A 23,670-nucleotide genomic window follows, 5' to 3' on the forward strand; every position below is an offset into this window, starting at 1 on the left:
ATATACGTATATATATATATATTTGTATATCAATATACATATAGCTGAATCAAAGGATTTGCTAATCCTACTCTGCAACTCAAAATCCCTGTATATATGTTCTCACAAGTCACTTAATCAAACCATAAACATTTATTAAGCACCTACTATATGCCAGACATTGTTTAAAAGATGATGTGTGGTATGTAACCCCCTTAAATATATTTTGGGGATTTTTCAATGTATGAAGAGAAAAAGTCTTTATTCAATTCTTGAGACACAGGCTTCTACTCAGCCATATAGATGGGAGAGTGAGAAATCAATACATGAACAATAGGAACAATATATATATATATATATATATATATGTATGTATATATATAAACATATATATATACACATATGCACACACACACACACATATATATATATAAATCCTGACCCACTTCCCACCACTGACCCATCCTCATTAGTAAAGAATGCAGGTAAGCTTATTTATTTATTTATTTGTTTGTTTGTTTATTTATTTATTTGTTTATTTGTTTATTTATTTATTTATTTAGGTTAGTGCAAGGCAAATGGGTTTAAGTGGCTTTCCCAAGGCCATACAGCTAGGTATATTAAGTGTCTGAGGTCGGATTTGAACTCAGGTACTCCTGATTCCAGGGCCAGTGCTCTATCCATTGTGCCAACTAGCCACCCCATGAAAGCTAATTTAAAGAAAAGCATATAATCCAAAGAGACATGTATCTCCTCCATCCCTGAGGAATGTGTGAACGTCTGGACTTAGTAGATAAGGAGCTAGATCAGTTTGCTCTTTACATTCTGGTCATGATAACATTCACCAACATCCCAGAAGTTGTTTGTCAGGGGAGGAGGGGCAGAAGAGACATGACCCATAGCTCAGCTTATTCTAATGTATAATATTCTCCTGAAGAAATATCAGACTTTATCCCATTCAGTGAGGATACCAAAGGAAGCAAAAAGCCAAACAACAAGGATCTGGTAAGTGGGAGAGCTCAGAGAGATGAAGGGGAGGAAGGAGTGGGAAGAGCTCAGGGAGATGAAGGGGAGATAGAAATGCAAATAGCTTGCAGAATAGAAGTTTGAGAAAAAGCCTTTGGCACAAATGATCCTTCTCTCTAATCCAACTAATTTCATCACCCTCTTTCCCAATGCCCACAATTTTTTGCTTTTCCTACTCAACAATTACAATTTAGCAATAGGGTGAGGAAGTGGTTTTTATTTCCTGCATATTAAAGTCAGAGGCTTTTCCAAAGCCAAAATAATAGCTGGCAGAGAGAGGGCCCATACCATCTCAACAGCAGAAGAAAATACAGAATAAAAGGTAGAGGAAACAGAAAGTATTTGATATGTATTTGAGTTGTGAATGTACACAAAGGTAGGCTTGCTTGGGTGTGTGAGTGAGAAAACCATGGGATTATAGATAACCCCTTCATAGGGATCACAGATCACAGAATTAGAGCTAGAAGGGAACATCTAGCCCAACTTCATTATTTTACAGATGAGGAAAATGAGACCCAGAAAGAATACAATACTTTTCCCAGTCACATGAACAATAAGTGGTAGAGACAAACATTTTCGAACAGAAAGTTTTTCTTTGGGAGGAGGGCTGGGTCAGAGAGTTTGAAAAGGTCTTAAATGGGGTAAAATTAAAGAGTTGGACAGAGGATTTGGGTTTGAATCCAAGCTTTGCTTTTAATACCTGAGTTGCTGTTCAGTCATTTTTATTTGTCTCTGACTTTTTGTGATCCTATTTGGAGTTTTCTTGGCAAAGAAACTGAGTGGTTTGCTCTTTCCATCTCCAGCTCACTGTACAGATAGGAAACCGAGGCAAACAGGGTTACATGACTTGTCCATTGTCAACCTAGTAAATGTCTGAAGAAAAGATCTTATCTGAGACCTACTATTTTACCCTTTTCTCCTCACGGACAAGAGAAATCCTCAATGCTCTCTAGTCTCATTCTCAATGTGTCTGTTACAAACTTAAGAAGATGAGCCCTTCTGACTGGAGGCCTTGTGCTTGACTCACTGCACCACCTAGCTGCCCTCATATCTGAGTAGCCTAGAAAATAATTTAACTTGACTAGGCCTCAAGTTCTCCAACTATAAAATAAAATATAAAATAAGAAACCATATAAAAATCTATAATTTATGATCTTCATGTGACTTGGATGGATAAGTGAAGCTTTTGTGAGTTTGGGAGGTATGGGTGTCTATGAAAATAAAGATAAAGATAAATAATTAGGGGAATGAAGATTAAACAAATGAATTTGGGACATGTTAAAGTATGCTATTCAATATGTTTAAGATGTACTGTGACCCAATGGAAAGAACACTCATCCTAGAGTCAGAAGGACCTAGATTCAAATCTCTATGACCTTAAACAAAGAATTTAATCCTTCTGGGTCTCTATGTTCTAATCTGAAAAAAAAGGTGGGGAAAATGGTGGTGGTGGTGAATAAGATGACCTCTAAGGTTCCTTCTACTTTAAATCCAAGAACATATAAGTGAGCATGAGTTTGGGACACTGCATATAAAATTATGGGAGGGAAAGGGTATGTGAAAATAAAAACTGGATGAGAATTTGAATGAATAAGTTTAGGGATGAGGTTGGTTATTATTGAAATTGAATAATGAAGCTAGGTGTAGCCTTGTAGGAAAATTGTATCCAAAAGAAAATAGAAATGGTTTCTGATTTGGTCAACCTCATATGACGAGTATTGTGTCCTGTTCTGGACAGCCCATTCTAGGCATCTCGATCCTTCTGCATAACTCAGTACTTACTAGTATCAGTAAAAGAGAACAAGTCAATACTAGTCTAGAACTTCATTCTTGGATGATCATTTTGAGGCTAATGTTGAAGCAGAATGGTCCCTTTCCAACCATTAAAACTACCTCCCCAAGGGGAATAGACTTATTGAGAATGAGACTAGAGAGCATTCAGGATTTCTCCTGTGCATGAGGAAAAAAGGGTAAAAGAGTAGGTCTCAAATAAGATCTTTTCTTAAGGTCGAACCCTTGGTCTCTCTGATGTAACTACCTAGCTACGTAACTGGGAGGAGTTATTAATGAATTAGCAATGATGACTGTGATGATGATGTCACAGCTGACACTACATTTTACTTCTTACCTTTATACATCCCTCCATACCTTGAAAATACTCACTTTTCACCTCTGCCTGCATCTTGGAATGCCTGGTACTCCTCAAAGTTCATTTTATATTCCATCCCCCTCTCTCTCTCCTTCTGCAATGTCTTTCCTGATCTTCTGCAGATGATAATGCCTTCCTTAAAATAACTTGTATCTATTTCGTTTCTTATATCTATTTATCTGTCTGTGTATAGATATTGATGTTTACATATCTACCTGATAAGTTGTCATATCCTTGAATAAGGATTATTAAAGTATAAGCTTATAAATATTAATAAGTAATAAAACACAAAAATTAGTATTAAAAAAAGTATCCTGTATTTATTCTGTAAGTATCTCTTACCTATGTATAGATACTGGTATCAGTTATATTTGTCATCTCCTTGAATAAGGAGTATTAAGGCATCAGTTTATAAGTATTAATAAGTAATAAAGTAGAATAAGTAGAAATGGATCTTTTATGTATCTTGTGTCTAGGTATGTATTTAAGTATATATGTATAAATGCTAGTATCTATCTAAAAAAATCTTGTATTTATTTTGCATGTATCTTCTATCTTTTTATCTATGTATAGATACTATATCTAACATGCATTTGTCATTTCTTTGAATAAGGAGCATTAAAGTATATATTTATAAGTATTAGTATTAAAATATAATAAGAAATATTAAAATTTATTATAATTATTTTGTATGTATCTTTCATCTATCTATGAATAAATATTGATATTTATCTGTAAGATATATTGGCATCTTTAGACAGATATTAAAGTATAAGTATTAAATAAAGATCATAAAATATGTTCTACTTGTATCTTTTATCATTAGACAAAAATTACAAAGTCACAGATTCTTGGGTCATTTGAAGGAATGAGGATCCTACCATATCTTGGGGAAACCTGTTTTGTTGTGATAACTTCTTATTAAGAATTGCTTCCTGAAAATAAGTTGAAATCTAATTTTTTTACAACTTGCACCCTGGTGCTAAGGATCATACAAAAATGTTTAAGACATTCTGAACATCCCATTGCCCAATCCTTGAAGACAGCAATCATGACTATATATCAATCAGTCTATATTCAGAATTATAATAGATCATATTTATATGATGCTTTCAATATTGCAATGCTTTTTCTATGCATAATACAACTTGGTCACATAAAAACAATGCCAGGCACTATATTAAATGCAATTTTCAACTCTTCACTTAAACTTACCTCCATATAACAAATCTCTTCAAATCTTGTTATTTTTAGAATTCTCTCATTTATGACTCCTTTTTTTTTACAAGACAATGGGATTAAGTGACTTACCCAAGGTCACACAGCTAAGTTATTAAGTGTCTGAGTTCAAATTTGAATTCAGATCCTCCTAACTCCAGGGCTGGTGCTCTATCTACTATGTCACCTAGTTGCCCTCACATATGTCTCCTTATAGATTTATGAAAAACATTACGCACCTCCAAAGAAAGAGCCAAGTCTCAATACAGATCAAAGTATACTTTTTTCTTTCTTTTTCCCTTTGTGTTCTCTTTTGCAACATGGCTTATATGGAAATGTGCTTTTAATGACTGAACACATATAATCTAAATCAAAGTGTTTGATTTCTCAAGGAGAGAAGGGAAAGAAGGGGAGATGGAATTCAAGAATTGTTTTTAAAATGTTAAAAATAAATTACTTTTACATGTAATTGAGGAAAAATTAAACTTAAAAATTCTTTGAAAAAATTTAGCAATACATAAATATATAACTACATGTATATACACATATATCCCTTCTACATGGGGATATGTGTATATATATATATTATATTATATCTATAAATACATATATTATATTTTGGGTGTATATGTGTATGTGTGTGTGTGTGTGTGTGTGTGTGTGTACCCTTTCCCTCTATTCACTCAGTCACCATCTTTGTATCCTGCTTTGGGGTTAGTTCAGACCATCATCATCTCATTCCTGGACTATCAAAACAGTTTGGCTGATCTCCCTGCTTCAAGTTTCTCCCCTGTCTAATCCATCCTACTAATCAAAAGTCTAATCATGTTCCATGCCCTACTCAACATAAAGTTCACCATTTGGGATTTAAAGTTCTTCACAATCTGGCATCTTCCTACCATTCTACTCATTTTACACCACTCTCTTTCCTACACTTCCCAGACATTCTTGCAGCTAGTTTCTCAAAAACATCATTCCATCTCTGCAATCACTGTCTCCCAAATCTGGAATGCTCTCCACCCTCACCTCTGTTTCAGATTCCCTGGCTTCCTTTGAAACTCAATTCGAATCCCATCTTCCACAACTGGTCTTTTCTAGTCCTTAAACTGTTAGTGACTTTCTTCTGAGATTACCTTCCATTTATACTGTCTAGAACTTAGTATTTACATGTTATCTTTCTCATTAGAATGGAAGCTCTCAGAAGGTTCTAGTTATTTTAGCTTTTTTCTGGATCCTCAATGCTTACGTAGAACAGTGTTTGACCTAGTGGAAGTGTTTAAGAAATGTTTATTAATTGACTGACTGATGACTCAAGGAGTGGAGAAGAACTTAAGTGCTAAAATAATAAAGCGCAGAGAGAAATCTAGATGGGCTGGGGTAGGGATGAGGTCAAACTCCCTTATTTCTTAAGGTGAACTTGGATAATAATAATTATAATAAAGAGATCTATAATAGAATATCTTACATAATAAATAGATGAATAATTTCTCTACCTTAGAAAATTATAATTCCCTATGTATATTTAAAACCTTGTTATCTGTCCCCTGCAGCACCCAGAGAAACTGGAGATGAAGTGCTTTCTCACCGTTTCTGTGATTTCCTGTGTGATTCTCATTTCACTGCAAATTCCCCAGGTATTGTTACACACATACACACACACACACACACACACACACACACACACACACACACACATACACACATAGACTGCTTGCCACCTTTTCCTTCTCAGCCCTGAAAATGTCTTGGAGTCTACAAGTCAGCTCCTAATTCCAGGTATAGCAGTAACAACTTTCCTTAAAAATCATTTCCAAATAGATTTTTAGCATTTTGAGATGTCTTCTCCACTGTCTTTGCCCTTCCTACCCAACCTCTACTGGACTGGGGGCAAAATACTGTTTAGGTCCATCTGCACTCACCTCTTTTCCTCAGCAAATTCTTCCTCTCCTTAGACATCTTCCCAAAGTGTGCCAGGCCATTCTGGCTTCTGTCCTAGAAGTAAGGGATAACCCCTTACCTGTTCTCCAACTCAATACAATTTCAGAAATAAACTCAGCACTGAGGTATCTGTCCAAGTGGACAACTTTGGTATTATCCTCCTCTAAACAGAACAAAAACAGAAAACTATGCCAATAAGATAAAATGTAAACACTGCAGCCTTCCTCCACTATCAGATACTGCCTTTCCAATTAATAAAATTATTTTTTTTTCATTCTACTTCCCTTCTAGAAAGTCCTATCTAGGAGATGATGTCATGGGTTCAGAGCTGGTTTCAGAGCTGGAAAGACATGAATTCAAATTCCATTTTGGGTTCATAGTGACTGGATGATTCTAGGCATGTCTTTTAACCTCTAGTGTCCTGGACAATTTTCTGAGACTAAGTTACTTTGAATATCTAATACATCTTTAAAATTTATATAGAACTTTACAAACATCTCATTTGATGATCCTCATAAACAACACCGAGAAGTCAGTGCTATTATTATTGTTTCCATTTTTGCAATTAATGAAATTGAAGCAAACAGAAGTTGAGTGACTTGTCCAGGGTCACATGGTTAGTGTTTCAGACTAAATTTGAACTCAAACCTTTGTGACTCCAAGTATAGAGTTCCATCTGCTGCTCTGATTGATATAATGCCAGGAGACAATATTTATTGAGTGCATTTTAAACCTTAAATTCCAACTTACTGTTGCAAAGATGGAAGTAAAATAGGACCTGTCCTCATAGAGCTTATGTTCTACTGGGAATTTGAGCATACTTGGATAAAATGATTTATAAGTAGGTATGTGTCTGCCTGCTCAACCAACTTCCCATTGCCCCATTTATCTGAAATCACACTTCTTTGTATATATGTCTCTATCTCCTTACACTTATTAAGTTGTCAGTTCCTTGGGAATAGGGCCTAAGGCATCCATCCTAATATCTCCAGTGATCAGGGTCCTATATTAGGACCCTGACACTTGGTTTTTTAAAAACCATTCTAGAAATCTCCCCTCTCCAATTACCTTCCATGCTGTGAGTTGGGCAGTTGCAAGGAATGGTTTTCGCTATTGAAAAATAGACTATATCTATGGAGACAAAGCAAAGAGTACTTTTTACTTATTGTTGTTGTTCAGTCATTTCAGTCATATCTAATTATTTGTGACCCCATTTGAGATTTTCAGGACAATTTGTCATTTCCTTCTCCAGTTCATTTTGTAGATAAGGATTTGCCCAGGTTCAAACAGTTTTAAGTGTCTGAGGCTGGATTTGAACTTGGGAGAGTCTTCCTAACTCCAAGTCTGACACTCTATCGATACCTACCAATAGTAATAATGGACTTCATAGCTTAGACACCTCCCATGCCCAGGTCAACAAGAGTTTTATTTATCAGGAATCAATGAAAAGAAAAAGTCTGTAGTCAGAATTCATCAAGTTCCAATATGTCCTTCAGCCTGGATCTCAATTTTCTCATTTGCAACACTTGAGAAGGAATTTGAGAAGCAGGACAATGGCCCTCTGCTACCAGTGTTGAAGTATTCATGACCTCCTATTGATACATGAAGTGGGACCCCACTGACTGTGAACCCCTAATGCAAAAACTGACTTATCTGGCCTTAAACTACTCTGATGAGCAGTTTAGATTTTCTGGAGAAGAGAATACAGAGAGGAAACTAAAAGTAAGATCAAACACTTTAAAATATGACACAGCCTCCTGTGTCTTGGCTCATCACAGGAAGAGAAGGAAAAGTTTAGGTAAATCTAGACCCATCTCCTAATAGAACTCAAAGCCTAGAAGGGAGATATTTGCACCTCAAGGGAAGGACATATTCTCTTCTGTCCAAAAGAATAACCAAATACAAAGAGAATCTTTGAACAGTAAAATGACCACTGGACTTGGAATAAGGAGATACCTAGATTCAAATTCAAATTCTAACACTAGCTATGTAACTCTGAGTGAGTTACCTCCTACCTCTGAACCTCAGTTTCCTCCTCTACAAAATGAGAGCAATAATAATCCACAGTCCCTATAGCTCAATATCCTTATGTTGTTGTTATTCAGTTGTTTTTCAATCAAGTTCACCCATTATGACCTCATTTGGAGTTTTCTAGCAAAAGATTCTAGAGTAGTTTGTCATTTCTTCTCCTGCTTATTTCACAGATGATGAAACTGAAGCAAACAGGATTAAGTCACTTGCCCAGGGTCATGAAACAAATAAGAGCATGGAATCACATTTGAACTCATGTCTTCCTGGCTCTGGGTCTGGTGCTCTAAGCACTTAATAACTCTCATTGTATAATTGAAGGAACTGAACCCCAGGAAGATAAAGCATCTCAGAGGTAATAGCTATCAGAGGGAGGATTTGAACCCACATCTTTTGACTTCAGAGCCAGTGTTCCTCCTAGTCTATTATACTGCCTGCCATAGTCAGTCAGTCAACAAACATTTATTTATTGACTACTCTGTGCAAAGCACTGTACTAAGAGCCAGGGATATAAAGATAAGCAGGGATAGTCCCTGCTTTCAAATACCTCATGCAGAAAGCTGGGGAGAAAATGTAATGTTTTCTAAACCAATAAAGCCTTGTCAATGGGCCAAAAAGCCCAGAACTATATCATTTCTTTTGTCTCCATTCCCACCATAGACAAGAAGCAAGACAATTACCCTTGACATGGCTCCAAACACTTTTGATGATGACTACACCAACTGTGAGAAGGACATGGAGCAGATTGCCCCCTTCCTGCTTCAGACTGAGATGGCGCAGCACAAGCTGCTCAGACAATCATGGGAGGCTGCAACAGCTTCTTTGAAAAATTATCAGAACCTCTCCCTTCCCCCAGGCTTCCATACCGAGCATGCACTGGCTGTAATGGTCTATACCAACTCATCCAACCCACTTTATCAGGAGTTTAACTCTGCTGTGAGGGAAATGGGCAAGTCTATTAAGGTCTACATGGAGCAATTTCCCTTCAAGGCCTTGCACTTCTACCTAATGAGGGCCTTACAGCTGCTGAGAGCTCCTGAGAGTTGTAAGGAAGACTCTGGACAGGTGGTATACCGGGGCATAAGAAGCATCCACTTCGAACCCAGAAAACCTGGAGATAGTGTCCGCCTCAGCCAATTTACCTCCACTTCTGTAGAGCATAAAGTGGCCCAGAAGTTCAGCAATGCCACCCTTTTTACCCTGAGCACATGCTTTGGGGCCTCCATCAAGGACCTCTCAATCTTCCCCAATGAGCAAGAGGTGCTCATCCCCCCCAATGAGGTCTTCCAGGTGTCTAACTTCTGCCAGGATGGAAGCCGAAACCTGGTGACTCTCAGAAGCCTCAAACAGACATGCAGTAACTTCAATTGTGCCTATTTGAGGAGTATTAAGCACAATGGACTGGAAGGTGGAAGACTGGAGAGTAAGAAGGGGAGGATCATGGTATAGAAAGAAAAAGAGAAGGGAAGGGGAAATTACTTTAGGCATCATGGTGGAGCTCTAGGCCTTGGATGTGAAAAAAACTTGGCTTCTAGTTCCAACCCTGACACTAATTTGAAGTTGAACAAAACAAGCCCATTTTTCCTCTCTAGGCTTCAGTTTCCTTCACAAAATAAGAGGGTTGTACTCATTGGTCTTTATGGTCCCTTCCAATTCTGAAATTCTATTATGATTTGTGCTTGGTTGCTGACTTTCAGTTGACCATGTTTATAAGATATAAAAAAAATGGATTGTAGGAGACCTAGATGTTGAAATTCCCAAATTTTCTAGAGTCCCTATGTGACTTTCAACAATTTTCCCCTCAGAGTCTCAGGTTTACCATTTTGAAAATAGGAATGGTATCCCCTGCATAGACCTGTCAAGGTCTAATCAGATCATGAATGTACAAACTCCTTGTGAGTTAGAAATCAAGGTACCCAAGTGAAGATTATCATTTTACCATATGCAGCTATTATGTAACTCTGTCTGGCTTAGTATCAAAGTTCCAACCAAACTCTTTTATCCTGTGACTTGAGGTTGGGATGGGGACAGGTGAAAGAAAAAGTAGTCATGTTCCCATTTTCCAAAGGGAAAGCCTGAGGCAAGAACAGGGTAATCTTAATATCTTCTCCTTATTCCAGTCCCACAATGGACCATTAGTTATATGTTTAGCTGTGCTTCAGAGGAATGGATAGATAAGGCTAGATCCCTCCTCTTAAAGCTCACCCTCTCAGATGGGTATCACATATATACAATTATTGCTATATAGGACATAGCTGTGGATTCTAGGAAACTTTCCTGAGGGAAAGTGGCATTTAATCCCAATCATTCTGTTCTCCAGAAATGATATGCCATAGCTGCAAGGATGTGGGTAAGAGGTGGAGATAGTATGGACCCAGAGTGGGGCTGACGTTCTTTTTCTTTACATTTCAGAAGAAAAGAGTAAAAAGTGTATGGTTAAATCAGGTAAGATATCTAATGCTTCCATCCATAATTCTATTTTCTTCCCATTCTTGTATTCCTCTCTTCCATGTTCCCTCCCTTTCTCAACTCAGCCTGTCCCTCTCTTTGCATCCCTCTCTTCCTGGTGCACAGTAGATATTTAATTAATGCTTATCAACTTGACTTCCCTTCTCCCAGATTCTCCATTTGCCTCTCCTTACTTCTTTCTCCTCTCTCCACTTCTTTCTTCCTCATTTTTCATCTCAATGATTCCTTTCCTGTTCTCTTACTTGCTTCCTCCCCTTTCCTGGCCATCTCTTCCTCTCCTTTTCCCTCTCCTTGTTTCTTTTTTCCATCTTGTTATACTACCTTTTCTCCCTCTCCTATTCTCCTTCACCTTTCCCAGCTTTCTATACTCTTTTTCATTTTTTCTCTTTCTCCTTCTTCTGCTTCTCTTTCCTCTCCCTGATCCTCCCATTCCTTTCATTTTCTCCCCATCTCTTCTCCTCACAGGAAATATTAACAGCATGGTCCTTGGAAAGGTGACATCATGCTTTTTGTGGGAAGTCAACTTCTGCTCCTCAGAATCCGCTGCTTAAATTCTTCATAGAGAGGTTTTTAACTTTTTCCTGCCCTACTCCCAATGACCTCCCTCATCTCCAATCATAGCAGAAGCTCCCATCAAAGTCATCCACAATTTTGACAAAGTACTACAAAAATGATCACCCTCCTTTGTCCCCTGGTGGTGAATATTCTCATTACATCCATTCACCACCTGGTGATTCCTACACAAAATCCCCAACTCCAGGGTGGCTTGTCAGATAGGGCTGACTTTTCTGGAGACTCCAACATCTGTATGGCTTCATATTCCAATTATATAACCTATAATTACCTGTGAAAAGGAAGTAAAGGATAGAAAAGACTCAGAATTAAGCTTTGGGACATGGACTTTGTTGCCTCTAGACTACCTAGAATGTCATCCTTTATCTGGTCAAGTTTCCAAATCCCTTCTACTTTACTAGGGCTAACTAGTACTGCTCCAAAAAAATCTCCTCTTCAGGGAGCTTCAACAAGCCCTCTTTGCCTACCCTACTCATGAGCAGCTAACCATGGATGACCTTATGTATATCTTGTAATGGGGATGTTTAATATTTCCTTTTCTTTTAATCCAGATGTATGATTTCATTAGTGTAAGGAATTCTGGGTAAGAAAACTATCTCTATCATTTCACTGTGCAACTTAGTGCCTTGGAGAGTTGTCTGAGAAACTGATTTGTCCTGGGTCACACAGACAATATATTTATACGTACAAGTCTTCCTGGTTAAGTCTCTACCCACTATACCATATTGTCTCTGTGATTTTATTTTATGAAACTTTTTCTTTGTATTGTCTCCAATATGTCTGGAGTCTCTGGAAGACTTCTGTTTTTCTTCACTCACAGCATGGATTTTAGCCCCCAAGAAGACTTCAGATCCAACACCATATATCCTGTGCCACCTCACTGGAACATAAGAAGTATTCAATAATGCTTTTTCTTTCATTCACTGAAGCAGAGCCTAGAAGCATAGGGCTTTTGTAAATGAATACCACAGACCTACACTCACATGTAGATCCCAGGACCATAAATTTCACACACACACACACACACACACACACACACACACACACACACACACACACAACTCTCTTTTTTTCCCCTGTAAAAACAATAGATTATACCAACTAGATCTCTCTATCTGATAGGGTTCACTCCTCAGTGCTTCTGAAATACTGTTATCTTTGTGGGAAGTCACTGAAATCCAAAGCCACTTACAATCTCAAAGCTCAGATAATCAGAGAGGTGTGCCAGCTTCTGGCAACCTCACAATCCACTTGTTCATGCTCTCCCCTTCCTGTGGAGACCCACAAATGGTTTTACCCTTCTCATATCATCACTTTATAGAATCTGATTCATGACCTTTCATTCTCTCATTAGCATGTCCCTTTTCTATTTTAATTACTTCCCACTCTCTTCACTCATACCCAACTTCTTCTGCCCTTACTAGGCACAAAAAGCAGGTCTTGGGAAGAAGATTCTATCTTTGGCTGCCAGGAAGCCTAGCTTCTGCCTTTGAGTCCTTCCTGGAAAGATTACTTTATACCCACCCTATTTCCACCCTTCTTTCTGTCCCCTTCCCCCATACCTCCACCCTGATCTTATTCATTGGAGATCTTGTTAAAGCCCCTCAATAGTAATTCAAGAAAGAGTGCAATTCAGAGCAGGAAATTCCAGCATCTTTGCTAAGAAAATTCCAAAAGGAGTCACAAAGAACCTGGCAGGACAGAAAAATGACTGAATGAAGGATGGCAGCTCTCTGTTGACTCCTAAGTGGTAAGAATTCCCACTATACCCATAGTCTATTTTCTGTCCCATGGTGATAGGGTGTTGGGGATTAATACTCTCTCTGAAACCTGTTCAATCTAAGAGAAAAATCCAGGTTTTGGATTTTTAGTTTTGTAATACGTTTGTGTTTTGTGCTAGGCTATGTCACTAATATATTTAGTTTTTACTAATTCCATAATTCCTCCTTTATCCTTTATTTGCCCTTTGAAGGGTTTTTAAATCACTAGGAGCTGTTTAGCCATATCCAATAGCTATGAGTGGATGCCTGCTCCCAACAATCTGCTGGCACAACCTTTTAACAAAGACAACAGTGAGGGCTTCTAGTGGTGGTGATCACACACTCTCTAGACATAAAATCACAGAATAGGAAGAATAGGAAGGACCTCATCAGAGCATCTAATCAATCTATACCCTAAAGGGATCCCCACCATAACATACCTTATTATCAACCTCTGTACAAAGTCCTCCAAAGAAGGGGAACTCAGTGTCTTCCAAGAAAACTTATTCCACTTAGTCTTAATGATTTATTCAGTCATTTTTTCAGCCTTCTCCAACTCTTTATGATCTCATTTAGGGTTTTCTTGGCAGAGCTACTAGAATGGTTTTACCATTTCCTTCTCCAAGTCATTTGACAGATGAGGAAACTGAGGCAAACAGGGTTAAGGGACTTGCCCAGAGTCACCACACTAGTAAGTGTCTGAGGTCAGAATTTAATTTAGGAAAAAGGAGTTATCCTGACTCCAGGCTAAGCACTAAATCCATTTTGCCACCCATCTGTCCCATTCCACTTAAGGAAGTTTTTTCCTGAAGTCAAACCTAAATTTTTCTCTTGGCAAATTCCCTTTATCCATCATATAAGTTATCTCTGAAGTAAAATAGAGCAATGACAACTCTTTTCACGTGACAGTCAATCTCTGAGCATCAAGGATCTTTTACAAGAATGAGTAAAGATATAGTAAAAGACCTAATACAAAACTGACCTCAGACACCTCCTGTTTAACTTTGGGTAAATCACTTAGATACTATATGCCTCAGTTTCCTCCTAGAATTATCATAATATTTGTAAAGTGCCTAGCATAATGCCAACCTAAGTTTCTTTACTAAGGATTATGTCTTATACCCAAAACTCTGTGGTTCTCCTTGATTGGCAAAAAGAGGTCCTAGCCTGAATTAAATAAACAAGTATTAAGTCATTGCTTGGGCCTGATGACTCAGAGTAAATATAAATAAACATTGCTTTTGCTTTGGCTAAAAACCCAGAGTGTCTTCCTTTCTCAGATTGATTTTGGTTTTGGGGTTTGGGGGGTTGGTTTTTTGACTAAACTAAAGATACCATTCTTTGCCTCACTTCTTACCTTGTCTTAATCACTGAATGGGCATTGTTACAATCAAACTGAGGCCTGGGAAGGACATTAGCTTTAAAAAGTCGAGGTCTCCCACTGAATCCAGGGTTAACTCCACTTATCCTAATCTATATCTTGCAACTAAACCCAGATGGCTCCAGAAAAGAGACTGAGTCTGGTGACTTGGCACAGCCCTGACTCAAGTAAATCCAATCACCTTCTGGTGTCATGGATCTCTTTGAGAATGAAGGACAAAGGGCTGCTTGCTTCTTTCCTCTAAGATAAAGACTAAGAAGCCCATCTCTCCCTACTTCTTTCATGAGGTCAGGATGAACAATCGCACCCTTGGTGACAGCATACATAATGCTCCATTATCCAGGGTGCAATCCCGTCATACAGTCATTAGATGATAACTTATGATGTATTTCCCCAATGAAAGAGTTTCATAGAGGCTGGGGAAGATGGATATAGAAAGGAAGAAAAAATGAAGTGGGGAAAGAAGAGATGTAGAGAGGGAAACAAGAACATGGAAATGGGAGTGATGGGAATAGGGAGATGGGGAAAGAGGAGGATGAAAAACTGTTAGGGATCCTTGAGGACCATAGTTGTGAAATGACAAAGGTAATGGTTTAAAGACCCTCTTGGCATCTTGTTTTTTTTTTTCAAGGCAAATGGGGTTGAGTGGCTTGCCCAAGGCCACACAGCTAGGTAATTTATTAAGTGTCTAAGGCCAGATTTGAACTCAGGTACTCCTGACTCCAGGACTGTTGCTCTATCCACTATGCCTAACCACCCCCTCTTACTGTTTTGCAAACATACTGGTTTAGTTTCTCAGGACACCAGCATGACCCAAATCCCTTTGCTTTTCCATAAGATCAGCATGACCCATCTTCTTTGTATCTCCTGACATTGATCAAGACTCGCATTATAGCAAGAGCAATGAAGCATGCTAAGAATGTGTAACTGTTTAACCAATATGTCATGATCTAACCAATATGTAATCTTTAATATGATTGGTGCTTAAGCTGGTAGCATGAGTCCTCCACGAGTATGGAAGTAGACTAGGATATAAGCTGCTATGTGACCCTAATAAAATTTGGAGTGCTTTATCATCTCTGCCTGCGGTCTCATTCACTGCAAGCTGAGAACAGTTCTCTGCTGGACAGAGAACTCCAGTAGTCAGTGCACAGAACAAGTGGTGCCCAAAACGTATAGCCCCCTAGCGGAGTGTGGGAAGATTACTTCAACCACAGGGTGGATCAGCCTTTAGAAGCAAGAGGTCTCCAGCTGCAACCCAGTATATACGGACTGGTGAGGTAAGATAAATCTTATCATGGGACAAATACTAGGAATTTCAGATAAAGTAACTCATACAAGGTTATTATATAAGGCCTTGAAGAAGCCGGGATGTACAATACAAATTAGAGACATAAAGCAATTGATAAGAACTAATTGTAAAACTGATTGTGAAAAAGCCTTAATAGGGAGTAGGCGGGAGCCTTCACTGGCCTTCTGCCACCTATTCTGCACAAATCATGGCACAAACCATGGCTCGGGGTTTTCAAAAAAAAATAGTATAAAGTGTTTTAAATATGGAAAAATCGTAATTATGAAAAAAGGACTGTAGAAATAAAGGGAGAGATCCTCGGCCTATAACTCCCTGTCCAAAGTGCAAAAAACCAGGACATTGGGCAAGTGAATGCCCTTTAAACCCGATGTCAGGGTGAGCCCCACCAGCCCAGAAAAACAAATGGGGAATGCTAAGAATGGAAGAAGAGGTCAGCTCAGGAACAAAGGAATTAAGAAAGAAATATCAGGAGTTAACCTCTAACAGGGAGCATTCTTAATCTTTGTTTCCTGAGGAAATTATTTAATTAGAGCTGGTACCACAGTCACTCTTCCTATACAAGAACCAAAAATAAATAGTAATGAATAGTGGTAAATCACCAAGTATGGACTATACTGACTTACATATCCAGGTTGCTATATTAGAAGGGAATGAAATCTCAGATTTTAATTCCCTACAAAATCATATAGAGATTGGAATCAACCAAGTAGTAGCACAAGGAATATTATTAGAAAATTCAGGTTCTGCACCAGTAATGGGAATGTTTACAGTAAAAATACAGTCCTCTAGACCTATGATAACCATAAAGGTTGTTCAAAGGACTGTGTGTATTTATCTGGTATCTTGTTGGTTTTTGTCTTTGTGTAATGTTTAAAGGGACTCTAGCATGAGAGCAGAGTGGGTTTTCCCAGATTTGGGGGGCCTCTCTGCTTCTAAATGCTCTGACTTTGTCTATGTATCTATATATCTTTGATTTAAAATACAGGCAGAGAAAAACTCTCAGCTGTCTCTCAGGCTTGCTGTTCTCTGTGATCTAACTGGGCAATCTTATTTCCAATCAAAATTAGATCTTTTTTCCAAAACTCATGATTTGTGCCAAATAAGGAGATTTTCCTGAGAATCATGTGGTTTTTGGAGTAGTAATAATGGGTTCTCTTATTTTCTATTGTCTCTTTTCTAGTCTGATAGCTTTATTCCCCAAATTCCCCTTCTTTTGTTTTTGGAGACAGGTTTTCAGTGTCCTGTTTGCACATTCCACAATAGCCTGGCCACAGGGGGTATAAGGTATTTCTGTTTTACATATATATATATATATATATATATATATATATATATATATTATGTTTTATATATACATATTTTTGTTTTATATATACATATATATATATATATAATTCCAAATTCCTTAAAAAAGGTTGCCAAAAGATTTAGAAATATATGCCAGACTATTATCTGTTTTAATGGAAACTGGGTGAAACATTTACTGGAAGATGGCAGTAGTATTTCATGACTGGAGTTATACGTTGCTATTAATTGTATGTATAACATACCATGTCTATCCTAACTTTAGGTTTATTCCCCAAATTCCTCTTCTTTTGTTTTTGGAGACAGGTTTTCAGTGTCCTGTTTGGCAAATTGTATTTATAAGGGACCTAGAGGAAATTGAAATTGTCCCTAAAAATTTTTTTTGGACTGGTCTTAATTAGTATGTTTAAATAATTAGTGCATACTACCTTGATATCTCAAAATGTGAGGAATCTCCAATTCCCAGAGCATCGTTTGTCAGTGAGGATAGAAAGCTCTTTTCAGTTAGAGCATTGAAAAATTAGAATAGCACTGATATGGATAAGAAAGGTTTGCAAACTTTTATATTTTGAAAAGGAAAATAAGATAACTTTGAATGTGTTTGGAATTTATAAGATTATTAAGACAACTATAAAGAAAATCTTGTAATCATAAAAAGGGATTTCAGAAACATCTGGTCTCAAGAAATTTTTGTGTAATACAGAAGTTTTATGGAGTAAAGGGAATGAATATACAATAAATTAAAATGTGTTGTGTATAATTAGTAAACTTTGTATAAGAACAGATTCAGACAATTTTTTGAAATTTTAAGATTGTGTTACAATAACAAACAATGAATGAATTGAAGTATCATCTTTCACCTTTGTAAAGATTTTAGAAAACTGGAGAATACCTTGCCAACAAGGTTATATCTCTCAAGGTTTTTTGGCTCAGAGAGATTGTGAAAAGCTGTGCTTTTCCACTCAGTGTTTCTTGTTTTATTTTGGGGGGGGGGGGGTTGGGGGTTTTTTTGCAAGGCAATGGGGTTAAGTGGCTTGCCCAAGGCCACACAGCTAGGTAATTATTAAGTGTCTGAGGCCGGATTTGAACTCAGGTACTCCTGACTCCAGGGCCAGTGCTCTATCCACTGCGCCACCTAACTGCCCCCACCTAGTGTTTCTTAAAGGCACTATTTCTTACTTAATATCTATTATTTTAGAAGAAGAAATTATATATGTATCCTGTAACCCTGGCACTGGTAGAAGTTTTACATTGGATTTTTTGAAATTATTATGTATATACATATATATTATAACTAAATTCATAAACATATTTAGGTATAAGGTTAACTTTAAGAGAATGAGATGTCAGCATGGAAATATTATGTTTCATGTAGCTTAAGAATTTAATGTTTAATTTTAAAGAAGCAAAAATGGCAAACTTAGAAGAAGGCTGTATAAAAGACTGAGAATTTGAAAATAAACAGGGGAAAATTAGGCCATATTAGACCATGGTACAAGGACTTCCCATGATCTTGTGGGAAAGAGACTTGTTCATGCAAGCAAGACCCACCATCTCTATGGATTTTTCATAGGAGCCACTAAAAGAAAAGAAAAATTAATGCCCCCTAAAATAAAATGGAAATCGCTGTCATTTGATCTCCTGTTTCACCCAGTTTCCATTAAAACAGATAATAGTCTGGCATATATTTGTAAATCTTTTGACAACCTTTTGTAAGAAATTTAGCATTTTATATAGATATAGATATATATAGATATAGATATAGATATAGATATAGATATATATATAACAGGAATACCCTATACCCCCTGTGGCCAGGCTAAAGTGGAATGTGCAAACAGGACACTGAAAATCTGTCTCCAAAAACAAAAGAAGGGGAATTTGGGAAATAAACCTAAAGTTAGGATAGACATGGCATGTTATACATACAATTAATAACAAAGTATATCTCCAGTCATGAAATAACTACTGCCATCCTCCAGTAAATGGCAATAGCAATTCTAAATTAAACAACTTGTACAAAAGGTACATAATGAACAAGTTATGTGGAAAGATCGGGATGGAATGTGGAAAGGACCTAACAAGGTATAAACAAAAGGACCAGGTTTTCTTTGTTTCTCTACAGATGGAGGTGAATGCTGGATTGCTCAAAGAAATGCAAGATCTTGTCACTGAAGAAGATTGCATACAAGGGATAAAAGAAAAAACTAGCAGAGTATAAAAAACTATAGACTATTGTGATGCTGTTATCTCAAATTCAGACTAGCATGGTGGAATGTCCAGAGGAAGAAAAGAGACGGGTTTTTTTTATCCTCAACCACCTTGAGTCTGAGTTGTGGAAAAAGGAGAAAAGACCCCTAAATCTTTCACAAACAGTTCAACCACAATTTGAACCTGATCCATTTTACAATCACACTAATCCTCCTGTTCAATTTAATTTTACCGGATTATCAGCAATATCTCCTCTCTCTGTTTCTCCAAAATAACTATATGTGCATTCCAGTAGCTCCAACAGCTTGTCATATAACAGAGATACCCAATGACACTCTTCCTTTCTTGCAGACAAGCCCCTGCTATAATAGGTTTGTTTACACTTTATCATGGATTCTCTGCTCCATTATATATGGATAGGTGGGGAAAAATTTTATAAGGCTGGAAAATAGCTATGATTATGGGAGTAAGCAACATCACATGAAGAGATATTTCCAACAAGATCACTTCACATGAGACATTGATGGGGAGGGCTTGTCTGAGGAACAATTATGCCTTTATGTGTGGATCTACTGTAAATATACCAGTAATGGATGGCTATTACAATGTATCCTGTCTAAATTGTACTGTAGCAGAATGTGTTTGTAGTAAAACCCTAGGAAAAATATTTATCATTACTAGGCTAAGGTATGTGTAAAAGCCCAGGGTTGGTATCAAAGTAGGGCTGATCATGTGTTTTTTCTGAAATAGAAAAAAAATTTCTCAATATCTATGGTAATTCATGTGTTATTCTAGGAATGTCTTCATTAATATCTACTATTACTAGGGGTGGCTAGGTGGTGCAGTGGATAAAGCACCGGCCCTGGAGTCAGGAGTACGTGGGTTCAGATCCAGCCTCAGACACTTAATAATTACCTAGCTGCGTGGCTTTGGGCAAGAGGTGGCGCAGTGGATAAAGCACCGGCCCTGGAGTCAGGAGTACGTGGGTTCAGATCCAGCCTCAGACACTTAATAATTACCTAGCTGTGTGGCTTTGGGCAAGCCACTTAACCCCATTTGCCTTGCAAAAACCTAAAAAATAAAATAAAATATTTATTATTACTTCATCAGTTTTCCCTAGCAATGTCTGTATGCACTGTAAAGAATGAAATAGTATAGGCTCAATTCCTAGTAGAGTTAGCTAAGAACATCTCTTTGGGATTCAAGGAACAGAGAATAATAGATGAGGAATTTTATAAAGCCATCAAAGCATTAAGGGATACTATTGAGAATGTTGGGGATAAAGTAGATATGATAGAAAATAGGGCTAGTGGGGCGGCTAGGTGGCATAGTGTATATAATTACCTAGCTGTGTGGCCTTGGGCAAGCCACTTAACCCCGTTTGCCTTGCAAAAACCTAAAAAAAAAAAAAAAGAAAAGAAAATAGGGCTAGTTTGGCATGTGATTATTGATATTCATCTCATTGCTTGACAAAATTACAATATAATGAGTCTCATCATTCATGGGAAAGAATTAAGAATCATCTGAATGGATTATAGATAGTGCTAATATTTCTATGTAAATTGAAGATTTATATGATTTAGTACAACAAGTTAATGATGCTTCTAAACAAGATCTTTTACCAGATAAGACAGCTCAAAAAATCATTGATTATTTTAGTCATCTATCTTTTCCTTCTTGGGGACAGTACACCTTAACACCATTGCTACCACTATAGGAGCAAGCCTTCTGGTTTTAATCACACTATATTTTCTTGCTCAATTTGCGTGGTCTGCTTTGCAGAATAATCTTGATCAAATGAAGGCCCAATTATGGAAAAATAAAAAGGGGGGAATTGTTAGGGATCCTTGAGGACCACAGTTGTGAAATGACAAAGGTAATGGTTTAAAGACCCTCTTGGCCTCTTGTTTTGCAAACATACTGGTTTGGTTTCTCAGGAGACCAGCATGACCCAAATCCCTTTGCTTTTCCACAAGGTCAGTATAACCCAACTTCTTTGTATCTCCTGACATTGATCAAGAATTGTATTATAACAAGAGCAATGAAGTATGCATAAAAATGTGTAACTATTTAACCAATGTATAATGATCTAACCAATATGTAATCTTTAATATGATTGGTGCTTAAGCTGGCAACATGAGTTGTCCATGAGTATGGAAGTAGACTAGGATACAAGCAGCTGTGTGACCCTAATAAAATTTGGAGTGCTTTACCATCTCTGACTGCTGTCTCATTCACCACAAGCTGAGAACAGTTTTCTACTGGCCAGAGAATTCAAGTAGTTGGTGCACCGTACAAAAAAACTTTCACCCCAAAATGAAGAACAAGACCTCAAACACAAATGCCACAAAATTGACACTAGATCATGGGCACTTATGTTAAATATTTCTTTCCAGATAGAATGCTAGATCTAGAAAGCACATTAAAAATCAAGATCTTTCCAGTGAATAGTTTTATGAGAATTGAGACTAGAGAGGACTAGTCCCCTCAAGGCAAAAATGATGCAATTCAACAAAAATCAATTAAAGAAATATTAACTCCACGTATATAATTTACTAGGCATTGTAAAAATACAAAGACACAAAGGTAAGTACTTCCTGTCATCAAGGACCTTATATTTTAGTAGGAAATAAATATACTTATAAGTAAAATACAGATACAATCATTTGATTTATTGAGGAAGTATAAAGAGTTGGAAGAGTTCCATGTACTAGGTGATTGCATTGCACTGCAGTCTTGAGCAAAGAATACCAAAAAGATGATCATGGATGACTCTATGTCCCAAGGAACTTGAGTTCAACAATAGCTGAATGGATCCAAGGATCCCATGTCTCAGATTGATATAGGTTCAAGGAGCAAAGGCTCAGAAAATATTGTTACTGCCCTTTGGTGTATTCTGGGCTTAACATCTAAGAAGGATTACAGTATAGCATAGAAGACTCAGTTGGACACAAACAATACATGTGAAAGACATCCACATAATCGAACCCATGCCACTCGGCCACCAAGATTCTTTACCTGGTTTTCTTGTCATCTCTCCTGCTGACCCTCAGTTCTATAGTTACCAGGTAAAGGTCACTTCAGGAAAAAAACCACTTGGGTTCCCCCTGCTTTTAGACATGTGCAAAAGGCAACTTGAGAGTAAGGAAGAGACCAGGGTCTTTGTTAAGTTGATAACAGTAACTTCTGACTTACTCCTCCCTAAGGTCATTTGCCTTGCCTCCTTGACTGTATCAACATTATCTCTTCCCTACTTCTGAAACCCTTATCCACACATTCCTTGTTGGGAGGAAAGTTGTATGATCTAACTTCACTACATGCACTTGAAGAACATTGGATATCACCTATGAGCATGTGGATACCTTCCCTATCTGCTAGGTAGCAGTATGGTAGGAAAAGTATTTGTAACAGTTGCCTATTAGAAAATGTCATTTCCCCTAATTCAGATCTTTGGACTAAAAGTCTACATTATATGGCTCAGTACTCCTTGTTGGCCTTGCTACTCCACACCCTTTGGGAAGAAAAATTTCAGGGATTCATTCAAATGTGTTTATGACTCAGAAAAAGCAGATGTAATCTGATCAACAGTTTTCTTCATGAATGATTGAATGAATGAATATAAATTTACTAAGTATATATTGGGTTCCAAGAACTGTACCCAGTGTTGACAATGCAAATGGAAAAATCAAGACAATTCTTGATCTTAAGATCCCAATAAGATCTATATCCCATTAGAGGAAGACAATGTGAATATGAGTTTGTTGGTTTAAATGGGGTGATTGGGACTGAAAAGTCACGGATGGTCAGTGGAGCCATAGGGTAATTGATCAACATGTTCTTTTCTGGAATTGGAGTGTTATCCTCAGAGAGAGGTAGAAATGGGTATGGGGGAGGGAGAGATGAATAGAGGGAGGTAAGGGTACCAAGTGCTGGTATCCTATGAAAATGACTGGAGAGCAGCATAGAATCTGGGTGAGAAATGGAGAACTTCTATCATTATTTGTTCCATTATCTTGGCTGCCTTTCCTGAGACACACCTCAATAGACACCTCCCCATGGATCATGATGACTATAGAGGAAACACCACAATACCTCGGGTACCCCATCCCAACACCATCCTACACTCTCTGGCTCTCAAGTTGAGAGCTAGCTCATCTCAACCACTTCCAGCACCTAGGCCAGTTCTCACCCAATCATCCTTTTCTACATGTAGTAATCCTCTATCAACTTTCTGAAATCTCAGATTATGCCCGAAAACTGGGATCACTCATTAGCCTACCTGCACAATGACAAAAGGTGGGGAGACAAACCAAATTTGTAC

At 37.6% G+C, this 23,670-nt stretch overlaps 1 protein-coding gene across 3 annotated transcripts; it reads left to right on the forward strand.

The window, feature by feature from the left end:
• The first annotated feature begins 829 nt into the window (after positions 1–829).
• On the forward strand, positions 830–21,560 carry LOC141508561 (ecto-ADP-ribosyltransferase 5-like). 3 transcript variants are annotated; one of them, XM_074217300.1, is made up of 5 exons: positions 830–984; positions 5,923–6,006; positions 8,999–9,761; positions 10,751–10,783; positions 19,264–21,560. In XM_074217300.1, the coding sequence occupies exons 2-5, from the start codon at positions 5,941–5,943 to the stop codon at positions 19,311–19,313; spliced, it is 912 nt and encodes a 303-aa protein (XP_074073401.1). In that variant the 5' UTR covers positions 830–984; positions 5,923–5,940; the 3' UTR covers positions 19,314–21,560. The 3 variants fall into 3 exon arrangements, with proteins under 3 accessions (XP_074073401.1, XP_074073400.1, XP_074073399.1); XM_074217299.1 differs by lacking the exon at positions 19,264–21,560 and adding an exon at positions 11,273–12,418; XM_074217298.1 differs by lacking the exon at positions 19,264–21,560 and having other exon boundaries at positions 10,751–11,266.
• Positions 21,561–23,670: the final 2,110 nt, after the last annotated feature.

The sequence above is a fragment of the Macrotis lagotis genome, chromosome 1 (genome assembly GCF_037893015.1).
Source record: "Macrotis lagotis isolate mMagLag1 chromosome 1, bilby.v1.9.chrom.fasta, whole genome shotgun sequence".
Lineage (NCBI taxonomy): Eukaryota > Metazoa > Chordata > Mammalia > Peramelemorphia > Peramelidae > Macrotis > Macrotis lagotis.